At 37.4% G+C, this 20017-nt stretch overlaps 1 protein-coding gene across 8 annotated transcripts in view; it reads left to right on the forward strand.

Annotated features, from left to right (window-relative positions):
• LOC134527255 (mitochondrial thiamine pyrophosphate carrier-like) overlaps window positions 1–20017 on the forward strand; it is a 192606-nt gene that overhangs the window by 76606 nt on the left and 95983 nt on the right. For 6 of the 8 annotated variants that reach the window (XM_063359774.1, XM_063359769.1, XM_063359770.1 and 3 more), the window contains one exon: window positions 11696–11872. In XM_063359774.1, the coding sequence (XP_063215844.1) occupies window positions 11696–11872 (177 nt within the window). The remainder of the gene's footprint in view (window positions 1–11695; window positions 11873–20017) is intronic. The other 2 variants (XM_063359771.1, XM_063359772.1) reach the window with 2 other exon arrangements.

Raw genomic sequence — 20017 nt, forward strand, 5'->3', positions numbered from 1 at the left:
GGGGAGATTGCAGCAGTAGCTGCGCTCAGTCGCCGTCAGTCGCGATGCAGCGCCACCTCCTTTCATTTCCCCTACTCCCACTCTAGGTGTCTTGTTCCCCCTCCACCGCCTCTCATCCTTCCCCTTTTTTCCCTCTAGATTCAACACTAGCGACATCTGTGATTTTAGTTCTTTTTAGAGTATTTAAGCGGGCTCTCAGGTCTCTATAGTTGCTGTCTGCCCAGTAGGTCTAAGGGGACAGTCCGCCGGTTAGCGCTAACGAGTTACGTCTACACTCAGCGTCGTCATGCTGCCCGAATACGTACTGACCGTCATGAACCTAGATTCGTGTTACGTAGATCTTGAAACCGTAAATCCGCGGCATAACATTTTGCAAAGTAAATGCTGGTAATAGTGACGGCGATCGCTGAGTGTTGGGCCCGCCATTATTTGTATGCAATTTATATTGTTAGTTCGGCTCTCTACAACTGCGTGTTGTGCGCCAGCACTATTTAATTTAGCTTGCTATTTCGTTATTACTCAGACGTTAGCGCATAGCCGGTGTAGGTAACATATACGCTTACATATTTACGAGAACACTGTAAACCAATCCCTATGTACGTTAGGAACGTTTCCGCAACATGTTACGTGAAATCATAAGGCAATATGCATATAGCGTTGGTTCTACACATAGGCGTACATAGTTTTGCTTATGCTTGTTGTAAAGGAAGACAGTAAAGAGCAGTTACTATTGCCTTGTGCCGTAAAAGTAAAGTGTTAATCAAATAGGTACAACATTCGTACTTAGTAAATGCACAGCATAGAAAGAGATATATATATATAGGTTATACCCAAATTGTAAAGATTCGTATGTAAAGAAATGATGCTGATAATGGTTGTAAATATAAATAAACTTATATTGATAATAGACGCATGTATTATTGAAGCACCATATAAACAAATTTTAGTTATACACACAACAATTGGCCCATGCTAAGGGATTTTAATATCTCATTATTGTTCTTTGTAATCGAGGCACTAGTAGTCAAACTGCAGTTTTCTGGCGTTTGGCTGCAAATCATAATAAAAAATAATAGAAAAAGGTTCGCGTATACAACGGAAATTCCGGTGAAGTGAGATAAGTTGGCCAAATTGTTTTTGTTCATCACATGACGTGCGTAACCTAAAAGTAAACGTAAAATGGAGATCTTGTGATGATGCTGTTCAAATAATATTATTGTGTTTTATACTGTTTTATGTGTTGAATTGTATTACAAGCAGCACTCAAAGCAGTTGTTTGATGCATGGAGCTAACAATAATGGAAATACTAGCCATACATGCTAGAAGAAAATCGTCATTTGAATAAAATAAAAGTATATTTAATTTATTAGACGACAAAGTTTCTGAAACTTTCAGCGCGTGTGTAGGTCTAGTCTGAACGGTGTTTCATGAATTAAACTTAAAAGAGTTTACTATTTACCGTTAAAAGAATATATCAGCATCATTGGCATGTTTTTATTAGGCTATAATGCTAAGAGATAACTATAATAAATATAATGAGAAAATGTTGACAATTTTGTCTAAGTAATCGGTTGAAATATCGCAGATTAAGATTAATTACCGATTCTCTATTATCGGGCGATTACAGTTAATCGGGATTCGAATCGGTACATCTCTACTTTCTATAATACCGAATTTTTCCCAAAACACGAATCGCAATTATCGCTTAGTTTTGAGTAGTATTTTGATGTAATTTTCATAATGCTTTTCAGAAGAAAACCTATTCTAGAATATTGCACTATTGTTAATTTCCATCTGAAGGCAGTTTCGTTATTACAGACGATTTCCATTTAAAAAATGAGAACAGTTGAATGCCCTTTGTTTAAATATTTAAAATATCACTTTTTCTATTTTAAAAACACATCTAGTACATTTTATATTGTCGTGGGGGGGGGGGGAGTTTTCGGTTGACGAAAAGGAGTAATTTGGGCGCCACCACGTGGGAGGGCACGTGGACCCGGCTACGAACTCTCGGCTCAGGGCCGTGACATGACCCGTGTGGGGCTAGGCTAATCTCCCCCCTCCCCCCTCGTGCGTCGTGTTCGTGGGCTCTTGAGGCGTCCCACACGCCTCGGAACTCAGGGAATTATACACGTGACCACTGAACCACACATTCTGAGCTAGTGATTTTATTACCAGCGAACTTGCACAGGCGAATTATTACAAGGCACGTTACAAAAATGTTAAAAGAGTTTTACTTAAAGTACTAAAAAACACCGTTGCGGGTGATAACCAGTTTATAGGCTGACCAGGTCACCGCGTGGCCTGGCCTCGAGAGTCAATCACGTATTACGCGTATGAAATATCCGTAAACGGAAAACAAATATTTAGGCGAAAGAGTCTACCACCTGGAGCAGGCCTCGAAGAAATTAGAAGGTTTTCGATTTAGTTAAAGATGCGACGGAAACTAATGGATCAGTGAACAAAAGAGATGAAGTCGACGGGGTGCGCAGGCCGCTCCTACTCCAGGCGGCGAACGGAAACAGACTGACGAGACCAGGGCATCATGGCCGCCGGGAAGCGTTAAGTTCCCGTTATGTTACCAGGCAGCCGTCCGGTAACATACTTAATCAAACAAATATTATTTAAAAAACAAACATAATTTAAGTACACTTATTTATAATTAACAACCCTTAGTTATGGTGTTATTTCTTATTAAAGTTTAAAAACTATTGGCGGGTAGTTCTGCGGATGCCTGCATGGGGCGCTGCGCCGTCCTTACTTACTAAAACTTGAGGCGTGACTATTAGGGATATTTTATTACATAAAAAGGTTTATACATTATGTTTATTTTAATAAAAGAAAGGAGTCGTCGCACCGACTCTAGCACCGCCTCTTGCCCCGCCTCTTGCCGTTCGCCCAACACACACACACACACACACACACACACACAGGGCGGGAGGTTTGAATAGAGGGTGGTGGTGGGAGGAGAAGGGGTTCAGTTGCGGCGTGACGTGGCACATCGGGCTAAGGGAGGGCGTAGCCCCGGTCGACGTCAATATGTTATATTGATTGTACAAATGAAATCATTTACTCAAGAAAATGAGTATGACATATCAAAAAAAATATATCTTGCAGGCATTACAACAATACTCCAGAAACATTTGGAGGCAAAACACACTGTGTTGTACAAGGAGCTATTGAAAGATAAAGAAGAAATTCATGAACTTGAAGAAACTTCTGCAAAGAAAAAACCACAATTGCTGCAGTCTACTTTATCGACTATGTTCAGAAGTACGCAGAAGATGTCACCAACCGATCCTAAAGCACAAAGTATTACAAAACAAATTGCCAAAATGTTGGCAACAGAACTTTTTCCTTGTGAGTTTGTAGAAGGGCGTGGTTTTCAAGAATTAATGGGACACAAAAATGTTGCACCTACATATACAGTACCATGTAGAACTACTTTCTCTAAACATTACATTCCAGAAAAAAAAAAAACCTCAAGAAAATGCATGTACAATATTTACCAACAATATCATCCATAGCATTTATATCTGATAGCTGGACTTCACGTTCAACAGACAGTTACATCAGCCTTACCTGCCATTATCTCAGACCTGACTTCACTTCTGTGTCATTTGCAATGAATCTCACACAAGTGTTCATGTGGCTGCTACCCTAAAAAATGTTCTAATTGACTGGGGAATCGACCCAGCAGTGTCACCTATACCATTATTTTGTATCACTGACAATGCCCATAATTTCAGACAGGCTTCTGCGTCATTATTTAGAGATGGTTCAAGATCATGTTTTGCTCATACCCTTCAAATTGTAATTGAAAACAGCAAGAATGATTGCCCAGGTACAACCACACTTCTTATAAGGCCAGGAGTATAGTTGGTCATTATCGAAGAAACACTCGTGCTAGGAAAAGACTACACACACTCCAGGAGCAGTTGAACATGCCTGAACTAGAGGTAATTCAGCATGTTGATACTCGTTGGTGCTCAGAGTACCAAATGCTCAAGAGACTGCTGGAAATGAAACCTGCTCTTGTTGCAGACCACGTGAACTCTAGTGATACAGACATGCTGACCGCAGTGGAATGGAAACATGCTGAGAACTTTGTTCAAGTTTTACAACCACTTGCAGAGGCCACAGAAGAAATGAGAGGAAATACTTACCCAACATTGTCTATGATCATTTCAGTACTTCACTGTCTTCTTTGCAACCTCGAATCGCACATCTCTACCAAAAATGATGGAGTGACACTTGCAAGAGCATTGCATAAAAGCCTTAAGTCAAGCTTTCCAAACTATATGCTAGAGCCCCTACAGCGTGCTGCAATGTTGGTAGATCCCAGATTTAAAGGTGTTTTTGTATCAACAATGGAATCAGAAGCCATTCTTTTATCAGAAATTAAAAGTACGAAAACAGTTAAAGAAGTTAAATATAGCATTCCCAGCTCTACACCAACATCTTCTTTATGGGCTGTCTTGGATAATATTCCAAAGCAAGACAATAAAGATTATGATGAAGGAGAAGAGGTACGATGGTACTTAAAAGAATCCCGCATCAGCAGACATGAGAATTCATTATATTGTTGGAAAAATGAAGGCACAAAGTACCGATATTTATCCAAAGTAGCTCTTAAGTATCTGGGGATTCCTGCCGCACAAGTAAATTCAGAGCGTCTCTTTTCAGCAGCTGGGAATGTTGTTTCAGCACGAAGGGAAAACTTGCTTCCTCAACATGTAGAGCAATTGGTGTTTTACATGCCAATTTAAAATTGAAGCTTAACTGCTGACATGCTATAACTAGGGCCTAGTGTTTAAATATTTTAATACTAATAGTTTTAAATGGTGTTTTGTGTGTGATATTTTAAAATAGTTTTTGTGTTTCGTTCTTGCCCCATATGGACTTTGGAGTTTGGTAGTTTTTTCCGGTGTAGTAATGTGTTCATTATATGGACATTTTTTGAAGGCTCAAAAGAACAGTACTTCAATTTATATTGTGTGATGGTGTACGTGTTTATAAAACTATAATTTTACATAATAAGTATTTTATTAAAATAGTTTGTTTCATGTTTTTAAATAAAACAGATTAAAACTGCAATTTTTTTTAATTTGTGGGAATATTATTGGGGTTGGCGAGTTGAGACAAAAAAATTGAAAGAATTTTTTTGCTGTAAAATGCAACTATTCACATTCGATTCGACTTCGCAAAAATAGTTACTATTCGCTTCGTACTTGATTCGCAATGAAAATTTAACATTCACACATGCCTAGTGCGGGGGCAGTTCACTTCTCGCCTGTGCCTACATGAGGTTCAGAAAGGGAAGTGAGATCCTTTTTTCTATAACTGCTGGAACAAAAAAGTGTGAATTACTAACAACTCCAATTTATTGTATTTATCAACAAGCAGTATTAATATCAGAGTTTTTTATATTTATATATATAATATATCTCATTCTATTTTAACAATAGGTTCTTATTTATTCTTTGAAGTCATATAAAACATTGGGTGTTAGGGGGATGAAATCTTTCTGATACCCTTAACGGTTTAAAATAACAAATAGAGGCGCCATGATTTGATTTGTGTCTCCTAGCCTTCTACAAACAAATGATGTATTTTCTCTGTAAACTCGCATCACATTGGGTTTGTTTTGTCAAGACTCACCAACTTAAGTTTCCCTGGATTAAATTCTCAAGCACTTTTAAACTGACAAATAAATCTTTGTTTACTTTAAATTGTGTATTTAAACTGATTTTTACATGAAAGACTCTTCCAAAAAATTACTAGTTAAATAAAATAATTGTTTTAAAAAATTACTAATTCTTAAAAGACAAGTTTGGAAAGAAGAGACTATCCAAAAAATTATCTTTAGTTTATACATTGGCCTCATGCCCATAGTTGATTGTTATAATCAAGTTAACTTGTTCACGTTGGTCTTTCACCGGTCATAGATTTGGAGTTCTTGTTGACCGTGCTGTCTAGAAGCCCTTGGACTGACTGGCTAATTACTCCTTTTCCTGTGGCTCAAGAAGCTCTTTGTTGACAGCATTTTATTTGTTGAATAACTAACTCAGCACCTCCCAGATATGTTTACTCTTCATTGCTTTACTTTCCTGTGCTGGCCATGTGTATGTTTGTTCACAAGTTTTTTCTCTCTCTCTACTGACTTCACTACCCCTCTCTTCCACAGTTTGGTTGACCTAATAATTTGTCTTTCTCAGCTGTTTATGGGGCTATGCTTATGCTGTGTGCTTGTTACATGAGGTAAACACCTATGTGTTGCGCTATTGCTAGCAAACATTCATTTGATCATTGTCAATCATCCTTGCTGAAAGCATGTTGCCCATGTCCTTGACAACCACCTGGTTGCTGACTAGCATTCCTAATCAGGTGACTGCTACCCGCCTCGCTTGAAACGTCCAAACAACTGAAAAATACAGAATTTAAAAAATAAAATAAAACACCAATAAAGCATATCTTGTTTACTGTGCCGGAAATTAGGAATTTCGACACGTTTTTTTTATTTTAATTTTATATAATTTTAAATTATTTTTTGGAAATTTTATTTGCTTTATAATTTGGTTACTTTGGGTGATTTACTCTTTGTTAGGCTGGTGTACTCCCCTAAGTTAAACTTTGTGCCAGTAGACAGAAGCACCTTTCCCAGAAACCTATAGGATCTTTTGCAGATCTAAGACTTTGTTGGCAGCCCGTTTGAAATTTCCCTCGCTTACAGGCACGTCCCAGGCCTGTAACGTTACTTCACTTTATGACTAAAACTGCATACAGCAGCTCTGGACGAGCTGTTTCCATTTCTTAGAGGCGAGCTGACCATAGCCTTTACCGTCACGAATACGTGTTAGGTTCTCTCCTCGAAAAGCACGTCATGGACGCGCGTTCCCAGTGTCATTGCGTTTTATGCCCCCCACTTACTCCACGCCCCCCCTTTAGTTCTGAGAATTCAACTCCGGAGCATTGCCCTGCCGTTAACCCCGCCAAGTGTTGGCCGGCGTCAAGGACGACTTGCATAAAAAATGTGAGTGCAAAGATGGACCACCCCACGACATCTAGCGGCAAATTCGCTAACCTCCCAGCCAACTTCCCCTGTAGGCCGCCAGAGAGCTGTACCTGACTGCCCCTTTATTCCCTCGTTAGAGCAGACGCCTTGAGCGAGTCGATTCTTTTTTATTTCAGACACCCCTCAACAGGTAGTGCTAAGGTCGGCCAGTGCTACCAACTTCGAGACATCAGTCCATCAGTCAGAGTTTTTTTATGACGCCCACTCGGGGAACTTCGGAACTTTTCGGTCCGGACTCCCAGTCCCCCCCCCCCCCCCCCCCTCAACTTTTGATAGAACATTTACTTTTAATTACGAGACGCGGTTCTTTGCGAGACACTTCGCTTCGCGACTGCAGACGGACCGTTTGTGATTATCGGCGAGTCGACGAGACACTGCAAGACTTCCATCCGGCCGCAACCGACGATGTAGTCCATTAAATAAGGGATGCTATCCCTGTAATCTTCTTCAAGTAGTTTAGTCCGTCTGCATAGTACAAGAGTAATATTAATTTTCTTTTAAATTTTTTTTGAAATGGTAGAAACGTCCGCGCACAGTCGCGTATTCGCGGACTCCAGTTCCTGGCTGGCGACGCATCGGTAAATAGAAGCCAACATCCCTGTCTGGTGAGTGACGATCCGCGACTTTCCCCAACCTCCCCTTAACTTTTGTGGGCATTCTCTGCCCAGTTTATACTGTCTGTGTACAAGTTCTGATCAGTTTTGATTCTGACTGTTCGCAGACAGGGTCCGAGAGCCGGACACCGAATTGGCATTTTCACCACCCATCCTCAACAACACACAGGCGCCCTGGCATCATTTTCTCGATGGATCTCCAGGAAAGGAAGCCCCGACCTCTGGTGCTTCTGTATCTATTAAACTTTTCTGAACTTTCCTAAATTACGTCGTCAGATGCAGTTCATCGGATAAACATAATTTCTGGACTTTAAATATATATATATACCGGGATAGTTTAAACATATTTGTATTCATTGGCGTAGATCCCGGGGGGGCCCGGCCCCCCACCCCCCCCCTGGAATTAATGGGCCCCTCCTTGGGGGGGCCCACTTCGTGATTTTAAAGTTAATGGTGTACACAACATATATATATATATCAGATTATTATTTACAACGACGACAAACACTTTGACATGCTTTACATTCCTACCTTCGAGTTCCGTAGTTATTTTCCCTTACCCCTTCTGCGAAAGCCATGGTATGGAGTTTTCCAGTGAGAACTTTGAAACCCTTAATTCCTAGAATCCGTTCATTCCAAAGGAGGAAGCTAGGGTAGGGTTCCGTTAGCATTTCCTCCCCATTGTTACCCACACTACCTTGTCCTCTGAAACGACAGTATTATAGGTTTCAGGTAGTCTGTTTTTAAAGTGGTTTTGCTCTCGTGTGGGCCAGTCTTCTGCTTTCTTGGCAAACATCAACATGGATAAGTTCGTGACGCGGAAGAAACGGAAAACAGAATCTGATTCTCACCTGGTAAGCTTGATTATTTTATAAGTAGTGACTATTATTTAGGTAATATATTTTCTTTAAGTGATTATGTAACGTTATTTTTTCCAGTAAATAAACAACTTAATACTTTAACAGTAATTATAGCAGAATTTAGTTTATTTACGAACTGAACTTATATACCTACCATTTTCTGGAATTTTTTAGCTCATCTCCATTCTGTAAGGCTAGCTGCTCTGTACGTTACATGTGAATATACAGGGAATAATTTTTTTTTCCTCGTCAATATGGAATTTAAAATCACTCCCCTTTTATTATCAAACGATAATTTTCACAATTCATGGCCGATAATTACTTTATAACATTTGTTATTTGATAACTGCAATACTGCACGAGTAAACAGAAGTAAGAGTGAGAAAGAAGTATTTACACGTTACACATCCGTATTTAAGTTAATAAGGAAGCAAACGCGTCTCTTTAATAACTAATCAAGCGGCATATTTTAACTAAATAATTCACTACCAAAATACTGATTATACTAAATATAAGCCGAGAAATGTATGTGGTTCAATTAGCTGTAGGATAAATTTCATAGTTCTATCTCCGAGATTTTTCATTTGTGTCATTAAGTTTTTTCTTTATTACCTGGTTGATGCATTTACTAAATAAAATAGTCTTAAAGGGTTTAAATATGATTCGATCGTTTATTTGATGTTAATCCGTTTATTAGCTTTGACGCTTTGGGTTTTTGGGGCGCATCAAAAACTGTGAACAAAGAATTTCACGAACAGCATTTTAATCGCAGTAATTATGTGATTTGGCATAAAAAAAACCGACAAAGTGCGAGTCGAACTCGCGCACGAAGGCTTCCTTACCATTATCTATAAAAACGGCAAAAAAAATCATGTTGTTGTATGGGAGCCCCACTTAAATATTTATTTTATTCTGTTTTAGTATTTCTTGTTACAGCGGCAACAGAAATACATCATTTGTGAAATTTTATTCTGTTTTCACGTTTGTTGTATGGGAGCCCCCCTTAAATATTTGTTTTATTTTAATTTAATCATTTATTTTTAAATTGAAATCAGAATAAACACTTTTGGAAAATGGTAATGTATGGGTGGGGTGTTATCTATTTGCATTACATTCACGTATATTATTTTTATAGATTTTTTCATTGATATTTTATGTATTTAGGTTATCAAATTAATCAAACATGTTTGAGAGATCACTTTTTATAGTCATTAATGAATAATTACTAAAACATATGTTGCTCTGCTTTATTGTTAATATCACTTACGTAAAAATAAAGTGTATAATATACGAGCTTATCATCCAGAGAAGACTTGTTTCGGTTGACCTATAGCGCAAAATTCTTAAACCACAGAATTCACGGGCCCCCCCTGGAAATCCTACAAATTTGCGCCCATGTTTGTATTTATTATTGGTTTATGTATTTTTTTTTAATGAAACCTTTTTATAATTTGATTTAGGGCTAGCCCATATTTCTTTTTAAATATATCTGAGAGCTTATTAATTAAGTAATTGAAATTGTATGTTAATGACTTTTATATCTGTTATAAATTTTCCTTTAATAAATTTGACGTAATTATATTCACACGGAATCACACCTTGTTTCTGTTCATTTTATTTTAACATTGTGAAACCTAAAAGATCCCCAGCACATTACTTATTCTAATAAATTATATATACATACTGATTTTTTTTTTCTGATTGTGTCAATGATGTGGCAGAACCTTAGTGCTGCTCGCTCAAGGTTGAAACTGATATCGTTATGTCATGACTACAAGTAGGAGCAGTAACATCGGTAGAGCAAGGTTCTCGGGAAGGTCTCCAACCTATCCAGGAAGGGTAAGGGTGTTAGATTTTCTCTTGCTGCAAGAAAGAATATATGTTATTCCCTTTTTTTTACAGTAAAAAAATTAAATAGAGTAAATAACAGTAACAATAAAAAATAACTATAAATTAACTCACTATAGTACTTCTATTCATTCACATATTAAAATACAAATATAACTAGATCAAACTACCGTTAGATCTTACATACTTATTTTTAGTTCTATGAGTTTGTTTCATCTACAGGTCAAACACTTTTCCATGTTAAGAACAACATAAAAAATAACTCCTCAAATGGCCGCCGATCCAAGCATACCATCTACATTCATGTTTATTTTACTTGCTAGCCAACTAGTCAACCGACAAATGCTAAATAATTCTGTCTAAGTGCTCTTTTTTATTAGATTAGGTAACTAATGTAACCAACGATCAACATACACAGAAATCATAAACTTACTGAAACAGATACTACCCATACTCAAAGCAGACAATCAGGCCGTGGCTCATTAAAAATTTTAAGTTACTTTATTAGCAGCCATCTCTTACATAACCAGGCTTGTCACGCTCGAAACAGCAGCACGGTAGTAACTTGAACCCGCTCGCTAGGAAATTCCGAAGGCAAATAGCCACGGCCCTTCCCTAGGAGGCTAATTTATTACCTCAAAATTACATGTGTCACCATGGGACTCGAAAATATGTCAACCAGAATGGTACCAAGAATCATCATTATTAACACGAGTCTGTATGTGCTTCACTATCTCCACTGCTGCGCCCTGCCAGTCTCTCATTGCGACACAATCGGCGCGCTAACAGGACCACGCGCTTGCACAGAACTACCGACTCAGCTCCGAGAAACAGGCCAGCCAGCGTATTCCAAACTTTCCGGAAAGGAATGGTGCAACAGCTCCTTACGGCCGGCCATGCCGCAAGCTAGCCTTACATTACTCGTCCCAGAAAATTTAAAGACTTGCACAATCCTACAAGTGCAGTAGGAACCTAATTACACTACCCAGATGTAGCAAACAGCGCACCAGGACTTCACGAGGAGATAAAAGAAGTCAATATGAAATGACAATGAACCTTCAAAATTTCTGCTCCATTACAATTTAATACAAGTTGCAACTTTAAACTCTTCAAACCTAATGTATTATCTGATTTACTAGGTATTTTATATAACTAACCTTCTGACATTTGCTTACTTGTGCACATCACAAATTAACCAGCATACTGACATGTGCAATTCCACTTCATGTTGTATGAAAACATGTGTTATGTTCTACGTACTGTGGTTTGATGGTAACGTAGATGTTGCATGCTGCAGTTTGTGACATTCGAGGCGCTGACTCGGCAGGCATGGCGGTTGGCTCTGCTGCAGTCTGAAGAGCTGCGTCCAGCGCTGAACTTCTCGTGCGGGGCGGTTGCAGGCTGCGCAGCAACTGTGGTCTCCTTCCCAGCAGATGTGGTGCGCACCCGCCTCGTGGCACAAGGTGACCCTGGGGTGAGTTCACACGAGCTACTCTGATCCCTGATCGTCTGGACCTGTTGCCTCTGGACTGGGTCTCACCATCACACTCATAATCTGCGCCTTTTTTTACCTTAGGGACATAGACAGGGAGGTCCATTGTGTCTGGATGTTCCCTTTAAGAACTTAAATGAAAAAAAATTGAAGACGGAATAAAAAAATTACAGCATCTTAGCTACATAAGGTTACAGGGAGCTTTATTTGGAAGGATTATTGTAATCCTTATAGTGTCCTACAAAAAATGAATTTCCTTCCACATCTAGTCCATCATACTTTATACTCAGAAGTAGTAGGAATTGTGTTTGTAAGAAGTCTATATGTAGTGCCGGTTTGCACATGTGTTAGTTGTAAGCATGTCTCTCACACAAACTTGACATATGTGTTTCGTGTATTAACTAACATTAATATGTAAAGGGCTCGATTTTAGCGCCTGTTCGCCTGCCCGGGACAGGCAAAATCTCGTCCGGGCAGGCAAAATAAAAAAGGCAACTGTCCGGTGGACAGGTGCAACTTGTGACGCCGAGGTTATTCGCACGCACTAATGCAGCAGAGGTGATTAATAACATTTATGCGACCACGACCGCAAATAAAACGTCTTTGACAATATCTATAAATAAACAAAAATGGCTGCTCTTTTGTGACGGACGACTCTGGCTATTGTATACCGCGGGAAAAACAAGTAGGTTATGTACAAACCGTACTGAAATCTTCTGAATCATAATTCTTAAAATCTTACGTTCACGTCATGATTTACGTAACATAGTCGTATTCGTATGCTAGAGATGCAATACGTCTCACACAGATGATGTTTGTTTTTGTTGCCATGTTTTAATATTTCGTTTCAGTGCAGCCAACAATTACGTAATTTACCGTTGTTTACTTTCAAAATATAATTTTTTAAATTTATTGTCTTTATAAATCGCGACTTTACTAATTCCTTGCTCTACTTTAACGTAGTTTGTTAAGAGAAAAGCGTTTTCGCGTGGTTAACATTTCACGGCGTACTCCAGATGCAGCTGACAGTGGCCGCAGTGACTGCGACTGCTTGAAAATTCGCCTGTCAACTGTTGCATCTAAAAATAAACATTACTTGTTTACAGAGGACACAGTAATCTTTTACAGTTTATCTTGTCACGGCGATTGTTTAAGTATTTAATTAACTGCGTTACACAATGTGGAAATTCATTACTGGTACTTCAAACCCACCAGAAAAGAAAAGAAAAGCGGACGAGGACAAGTCAGAATATAATGTTAAATATGACAAAATCACCCGGTCCCGTACCTTTTTAACGTCTTGGTGTTCCGAGTTTCTTTGGCTTCGTTACGACACAGAAACAAAACAAATGTTTTGCAAAGTCTGCGAAACGCATTCAAAATCATCTGAATCAGTTTTTGCTACGGGCTGCTCAAGTCTGTAAAGACTGAAGTCTATAAAAACAGACTGGCGAAACTGTCTAAATGATGATACACTGTCTGCCCTCATGTGTGTTCAAATACAGTCACCTTATGAAAGTGAGTTTGATCCAGCACCAGCAATAAATCTCTGGTATCATAATGTTCAGAGAAAACGTTGACCCTTTCAGCCTCCTTATCGAAGATGTTTAAGAGAGAATCAGCAAAGTAATTCGTGCAGTGACTCAAGAGACTCGTCTGAAAATGATGATTAAATAAGGATGTTAAGTGTGTGATAAAAATAGGTGCAAAATATAGCAAAAATCATTTTTTCTCATTTTTTCAGCGACTTTGAAATTTTTTTTATTTGGGTAAAACAGCGGACAGGCAAATTGGATGGCGGACAGGCAAATTTTCGATTACACCTGTCCGTTGGGCAGGTTAAAATATTCCTTAAAATCTAGCCCTGAATATGTACCGTATTTACCCAAATATAAGACGACATTTTTTACCATAATTTATGATTCAAAACAAAGGGGTCGCCTTATATTCAGATACATTGATTTTTTTGTAAACATACTTATTTTAGGTCAATGTTTTCAGGTTGTGCAGTAGTTACTGGCTGCACATGTTACGACCGATGTTTTTGGAATGTTCTATAGCACAAGATGGCGCCCATCTTATCGATTATTTTCTTGTACAAAAATATTAATATAGGTTATACAGTACTTCTTTGCTGTGATTATTTAAGTTAGACAAATGGTATGTTATTTACATTTTAAATGCTGATGAAACGCCTGTATATTTTGATATGCCTTCAAATTATTCAGTGGATGCTGTTGGAACTAAAACAGTTAATGTGAAGACAAGTGGCAATGAGAAAATGTGGATAACAGTGATGCTTACAGTGTTAGCTGATGGTAGAAAATTGTTCCCTTTTGTCATTCTTAACCGTAAAACTATGCCAAAAGAAAAATTGCCTTCTGGGTAATAGTGAGATGTCAAGAAAAAGGTTGGATGACAAGTGAGTTGATGCAAGACTGGTTAAAGGCAGTTTAGGATAGAAGGCCTGGGGCACTTTTAAAGAAGAAAGATGTTAGTGTTAGATGCATTCAAAAGACATTAAACGCCAGAGGTGAAATCATGTATTAAAGGTATGAACACCGACCTTGTTATTATTCCTGGAGGCATGACTTCAAAGCTGCAGGTATTAGATGTGTGTGTCAACAAACCATTTAAAGACAGTCTAAAAGTGCTGTACCCTGAATGGCTCTTGGCAGGCAACCATGCTCTAACACCAACAGGCAAAATCAGAAAACCAAGTATAGCAGTCTTGTGTCAGTGGATTAAGGCTGCATGGGACACAATCTCATCGGAAGTGATCATCAAAAGCTTCAAGAAATGTTGCATTTCTAATGCTTTGGATGGCAGTGACGATAGTGTCATGTGGGAAGAAGATGCAATTGAAGCTGAAGTCGACAGCAGTGAAGATGACAACAATGAAGATGATGCATCAGCATAATGAAACTCTATAACAGTTTACAACAGTTACAGTAGCAGCCATTTAAGTATTTATTTCTGTTTGTACATAAACTGTTAACAGTATTTAAAAAGTGGTGGTTGAAATCCTTTGTAACATTCATATTTTAAATTTTATATCTAATTTGGTCATGTGTTTAATACAATAAAAAAATTTTTTTCCTGAAAACATGAGGCTGTAGTTTGGGGGTCGTCTTATATTCGAGGTCGTCTTATATTCGGGTAAATACGGTATGTATTTATGACTTGTTTTAACAAAAACCTCAAACATTTAACATAAGAAAAAAGTATTATAAACAATTAAATAAAATAAAAATTAAAAAATGTTAGTGTTCTTTTCTGTAGCAAAATCATTACTTAAATTTCTATGTATAACATACGTACAGTAGAACCTCATTTTTACATATTTCAAGGGACCAGGAAAAAAATATGTAAAAACCGGGAAAACTCAAAATGAGGGAAATGTTCAAATTTTTTTATCATCTCACCATATGGGAAACAATAAGAAAATATATACCACACTAAATAATATGTCAGAGACGGTTACGTTTTTATATATTAACTATAACTTCACTATATCACATAATAAAAATTATAAATATATCCAATATCGCCGTTCTTCATTATTGCTGCAAGTTAAACATGAAATTTGCTGTTCTTGTGTAAGAGATGAGAATGTTTAAGCATCTTGATTTAGCCACTTGGTGCTGAAATTTTGTAACACAATTGATTTTTGAACTTTGTATTTAATTACGTGTTAAAGTAGTAATGGCCCGATATTCGATATTCGATATCGGAGATAGGTAATATCGGCACATTTTTCAATATCGGACATCGGTAAATACTTGCGATATTTTGATAACCGATGTTTGCTCTCGCCAATAATACTTCTCACATAACCTTAACCGTAATTCCAAGCTTATTTTCCGCGGGCAATTTATTTTTCTTTGCGTCACCATATTACCTAGTAATTCCAAGCATATTTTCCACTGAAACAATTTCAAGATTTCAATCCTATTTCTTCTTTCTGATACTGCAATGTATCCCGACGGTACAATTCTTCCATGTGTAGCCTACACAAATCCCAGTCATTAGTGCATATTTATTCATTTCAGATATTCGCAAAATGTTTTTGCTACCTGAAGACCTTCCTTTCTAGAGTGTCGTTTACCGTGATGAAATTTTACAAAGGGTACAAAAGTTTGATGTTTTTCGGCGGTAGCCTACAACTCACGTAGTTTAGGTTCCCTACCACGTTCGTGCAACTTCGGATTTCTCTCAAAAATTGAAATAAAAAAAATCAAAGTGTTAGGTTAGGTCAGTCACAACATGCTTTAACTTCTGATTTAGCGGCTGAAGTGGCGTTAATAAACTTCGGAAATCTTCGGAAATTGTTGCAGGGAACCGAAACTAAGTGAGTTGTGGGCTTCCCGTTTTTCGGACTGTATTTTTCGTAGATTACAGTTGAGACACTGGACTCAGTACATGCAGTGGCTTGTAATAAATACATTCCAAGCAAATACACTAGAGACTAATACCGGACAGCTACAAGATTTCTCAACATTTCTCCATAAAAATCTGAAATTTGTTTCCTTGTAGTTACAATATGTTTTTTGCATACTGTAGATTATACCTACACCAGAATATTGCTTTATCTGGCCTTGAAAAACAATTTAATTTTTTAAGATCTTGAATTTAGAGAGCTTATTTGTAGGCCATTATGATAAATTTCATTATTATCTTTCATTTAATGTGAATTTAATATATTTTACAATTAATAAAAAATATACATTCACATATAAGTATGTTTTATTAATATTTAACATTTTTCATTATTGTCTCTAACAATACTCCAGAACCACAATTTTATAGAATCAGTGTTAGAAATGAGATAGGCCTATTAACAGAATATCGGGTATCGGTTATCGGATCGGTAAATTTTGAAATATCGGAATCGGTATCGGTATCGGGTTTTTGGATATCGGGCCATCACTATTTTAAAGTTTTATTAATTTCAGATTTTTTGAGAAATAATACTATAAAACGATCGCTACCACCATCAATATAATTGTTTACGTTGAGGAATAGAAGTTAAATTGCCATTGCATTGTTTGGATATTCATTGCAGCCATTTGACTTTTCAGAATGTTTCTAATGTGTTAAAATGAACATCACCGAATATGCACGAAGACGCCATATTTATAGGAAACTCGTACATTGCTTAAAACGTATTTTAATAATGGAACATTAATCCGCTCTTTTGTGTATTTAAAATGTGAGTTTTCACCTTTATTTTCATGCATAATACATTTAAGATTAAAGGGGAATGCTAAGAAAAGTTTTTATTAATTTTCATGTTTGTCACCATACGTTTGGTTCATGGCCGTATGGTGTACAATAGCACGTGGCACAAAAAAAAAGTAAGTTTTTACAATGGCGAACGAAGCTGTGGTGACCATACACTCCAGCAGTAACGCTTAATAATTAAACTTCACGCTATTCATTTGGAGAATTTATTGTTTTCTTTAAATTTTCTGATGGTTTGCCACAAAATACACCACTAATTCTACGTAAACAGTTGGAAATGCTTTTGCACAAGGCGGGAAAAGAATGCATTATTAGTATAGGGAAATTGATAGTGCATGTAAAAAAATATGTTAATCGCGGGAATTCGTATATCGCGGGTACGTAAAAATGAGGTTCTACTGTATTTATATTACTTCCTAAAGTTTATTGTTCCCTGAGATTTTAGTGTAGTAATTTTTTTTAAAAATTTAATTAAAAGAAAACTAACTCATAAAAAATGTTGTAATGGTTATACTGGACCTCCTCCTTCCCAAAATCCTGGTCACAGCCCTGATTACTTTATCCCTTGTTTGCTTTCCGGGACTACTTGGTCTTTTAGAAGCTGTCATGCTGTCCAAGGGAATGTAAATATTTTTTTAAATTACTGATTATTGCTTTTGTTATAGGGCTGTTCTGATATCCGAAGTTGGTATTGAATGTTGGCCGAGATATCTGCTCAAGTATCGGAGATATTAGAAGAAAAAAAAGTACACAACTTAGATTTTTTTTAAAAATACTTGGCTTGGTTAAATTGTTTATTGAAGCAAACATTTCTCTAAACATTCAGCTAACTTTGTGAATGTGGCAGTATTCATAATGCGCAACACTGCCAAAAGCTGCCCACCTCACATATTCTAGCTGCAGCGGGGCGGGCTAAGCCAAGCACGCAAGCTTGCCAGTCGGTTCTGATGTCATGTGTGGTTGCTACTCCTCATCTCCCTCCCACAGCCACAGTGATCTTGCATCCCTTCTTTTCCCCTCTCCATTCGGTCATCTGGGAGTGGGAAAAACAAAAGCTGTTCTTTCCTAATGTTTTAAAAATGTTGGGGTAGTGAAATCACAGTGCTTAATATTCTGTACTTATATGGTTTATTGTTAAAGTGATTTTAATAAAAAAAAGGTTGTCAGTGCCTAAAAAAAACCCAAGGGGACAGAGATATCAGTGAGTGCGATACAGATTCTATTCTCACACCTTGTCAGATGCCTGGAAGTAGTGGTGTCTGCGTTTCCACCCACTGCTCATAAAAACTGTCCACTCTTCAGCAGTGCTGTCATATTTTTTCTACATTGTGGTGGTGTCGGCTTGGCATTTAATGCTGCATATATGCATCTGTGAAGCTTTGCATTTAACACTTTCAAGATGTCACTCGTACGTGATACGAGCAGAGTACTTCAAACTGTCAGTCGGCACTCGTATACTATACGAGCACCATATTTCTGTTTTTTTAAATATGTTCTTTCGCATCTTACACGAGTGCCGACTATTCTGGGTCTTATTTTAGTTCTTTACGAGTCCGTTTGTGGCTCTAGTTTACAGATTCGTTGACTCAGGAGTCTTATATTGATTTTCTTGTACATCGATGCGTCAGTTGCTGACTGCTAGTCGTTCGTTCAACATTATATTGCGCAGTGCCGTATTTGTTTTGTGGCATGTGATAAGTAAATGTATTTCTTTCGCTGCAATATGATATGGATGTTCCACGGGAAACTGTACATACAAACAGCGATGCCGACGCATCATATATACCAAGAGAAAATGAATCCAGCAGTGACACAGGTATTTATCTTTTCAGCCAGCGTAAAAATAATTGTTTTGATTATCCCAGCTTATTCTGTCGTTCTTGGTTTATTACAGCTCTTACTCGCTAGTGCTTGCATTATAGTCATCTATAATATTATTTCAGATAAACATTCCCGAAACTTTTTTATTTACTGTTATTCGAGAAATTTCAAAAATGGCACTCTATTGAAATGTATTTGATACTTGCATTCATAGAATTTTTTTTTTTTCATTCAACTAAGGTAGATACTATACTGAAATTAGTTTGAAAATTATATAGAGTTGTTGTATATCAGGGCTGCCACCACTTTGAAAACATTATCCTTGATTGAAATGTGAAATATCCTGTAATATCCTTGTTTTGTATATAAAATATCCTGTAAAATCCTGTACATTATAAAATTCAAAAAAAAAATGCAATTTTTATGAAAATTACTTGATCATAATGTACGTAACTATACTTCAATCAAAACAATTCAATTTTTAACACTTTATACAAGTATTTATACACACACACGTAGCCTACACTTCACCACTGGCAGTATTTGAATATCACTTTTTCAGATGTTTTGCCCTATTCCTCATTTTTTCTGTTGGCTGAAATTCTGCCATATTCCTCCTAGAAGAGATATGCAACAAAGCATTTAGCATTGGCGATTCAAGACATGACCTGTGGGCTGTCTAGATAAGGTTGAGCTTACTAAATATCCTTTCCACCCCTGCATTGCTGTGTGGAAGAATAAACATTGCCTTTGCAAGTTTACAAAGCAGTGGAAAACATGTTTTCCCATTAATTTCATACTGTGACACTTTATGCCAGGCCTGCCACCAAATTAGGTTCCTAAATCCTCTTTACAGCATTTAAAAATATTGTAAAATTTATAGCTGTAATTGACAAAATTTATTTTTCGCTCTAATTTTAAATATACTAGAGCTGGGCCGATGCCGATCCCCGATCGTAGTAATCGGCCGATTTTGTTAATTTTGCCGATCATAATGATCGGCAAAACGTAGCCGATTATTTGAGCCGATCATTGGTCTCCTACTGCAAACTTATAACATTG

Source organism: Bacillus rossius, chromosome 1, assembly GCF_032445375.1.
Source record: "Bacillus rossius redtenbacheri isolate Brsri chromosome 1, Brsri_v3, whole genome shotgun sequence".
Classification (NCBI taxonomy): Eukaryota; Metazoa; Arthropoda; class Insecta; order Phasmatodea; family Bacillidae; genus Bacillus; species Bacillus rossius.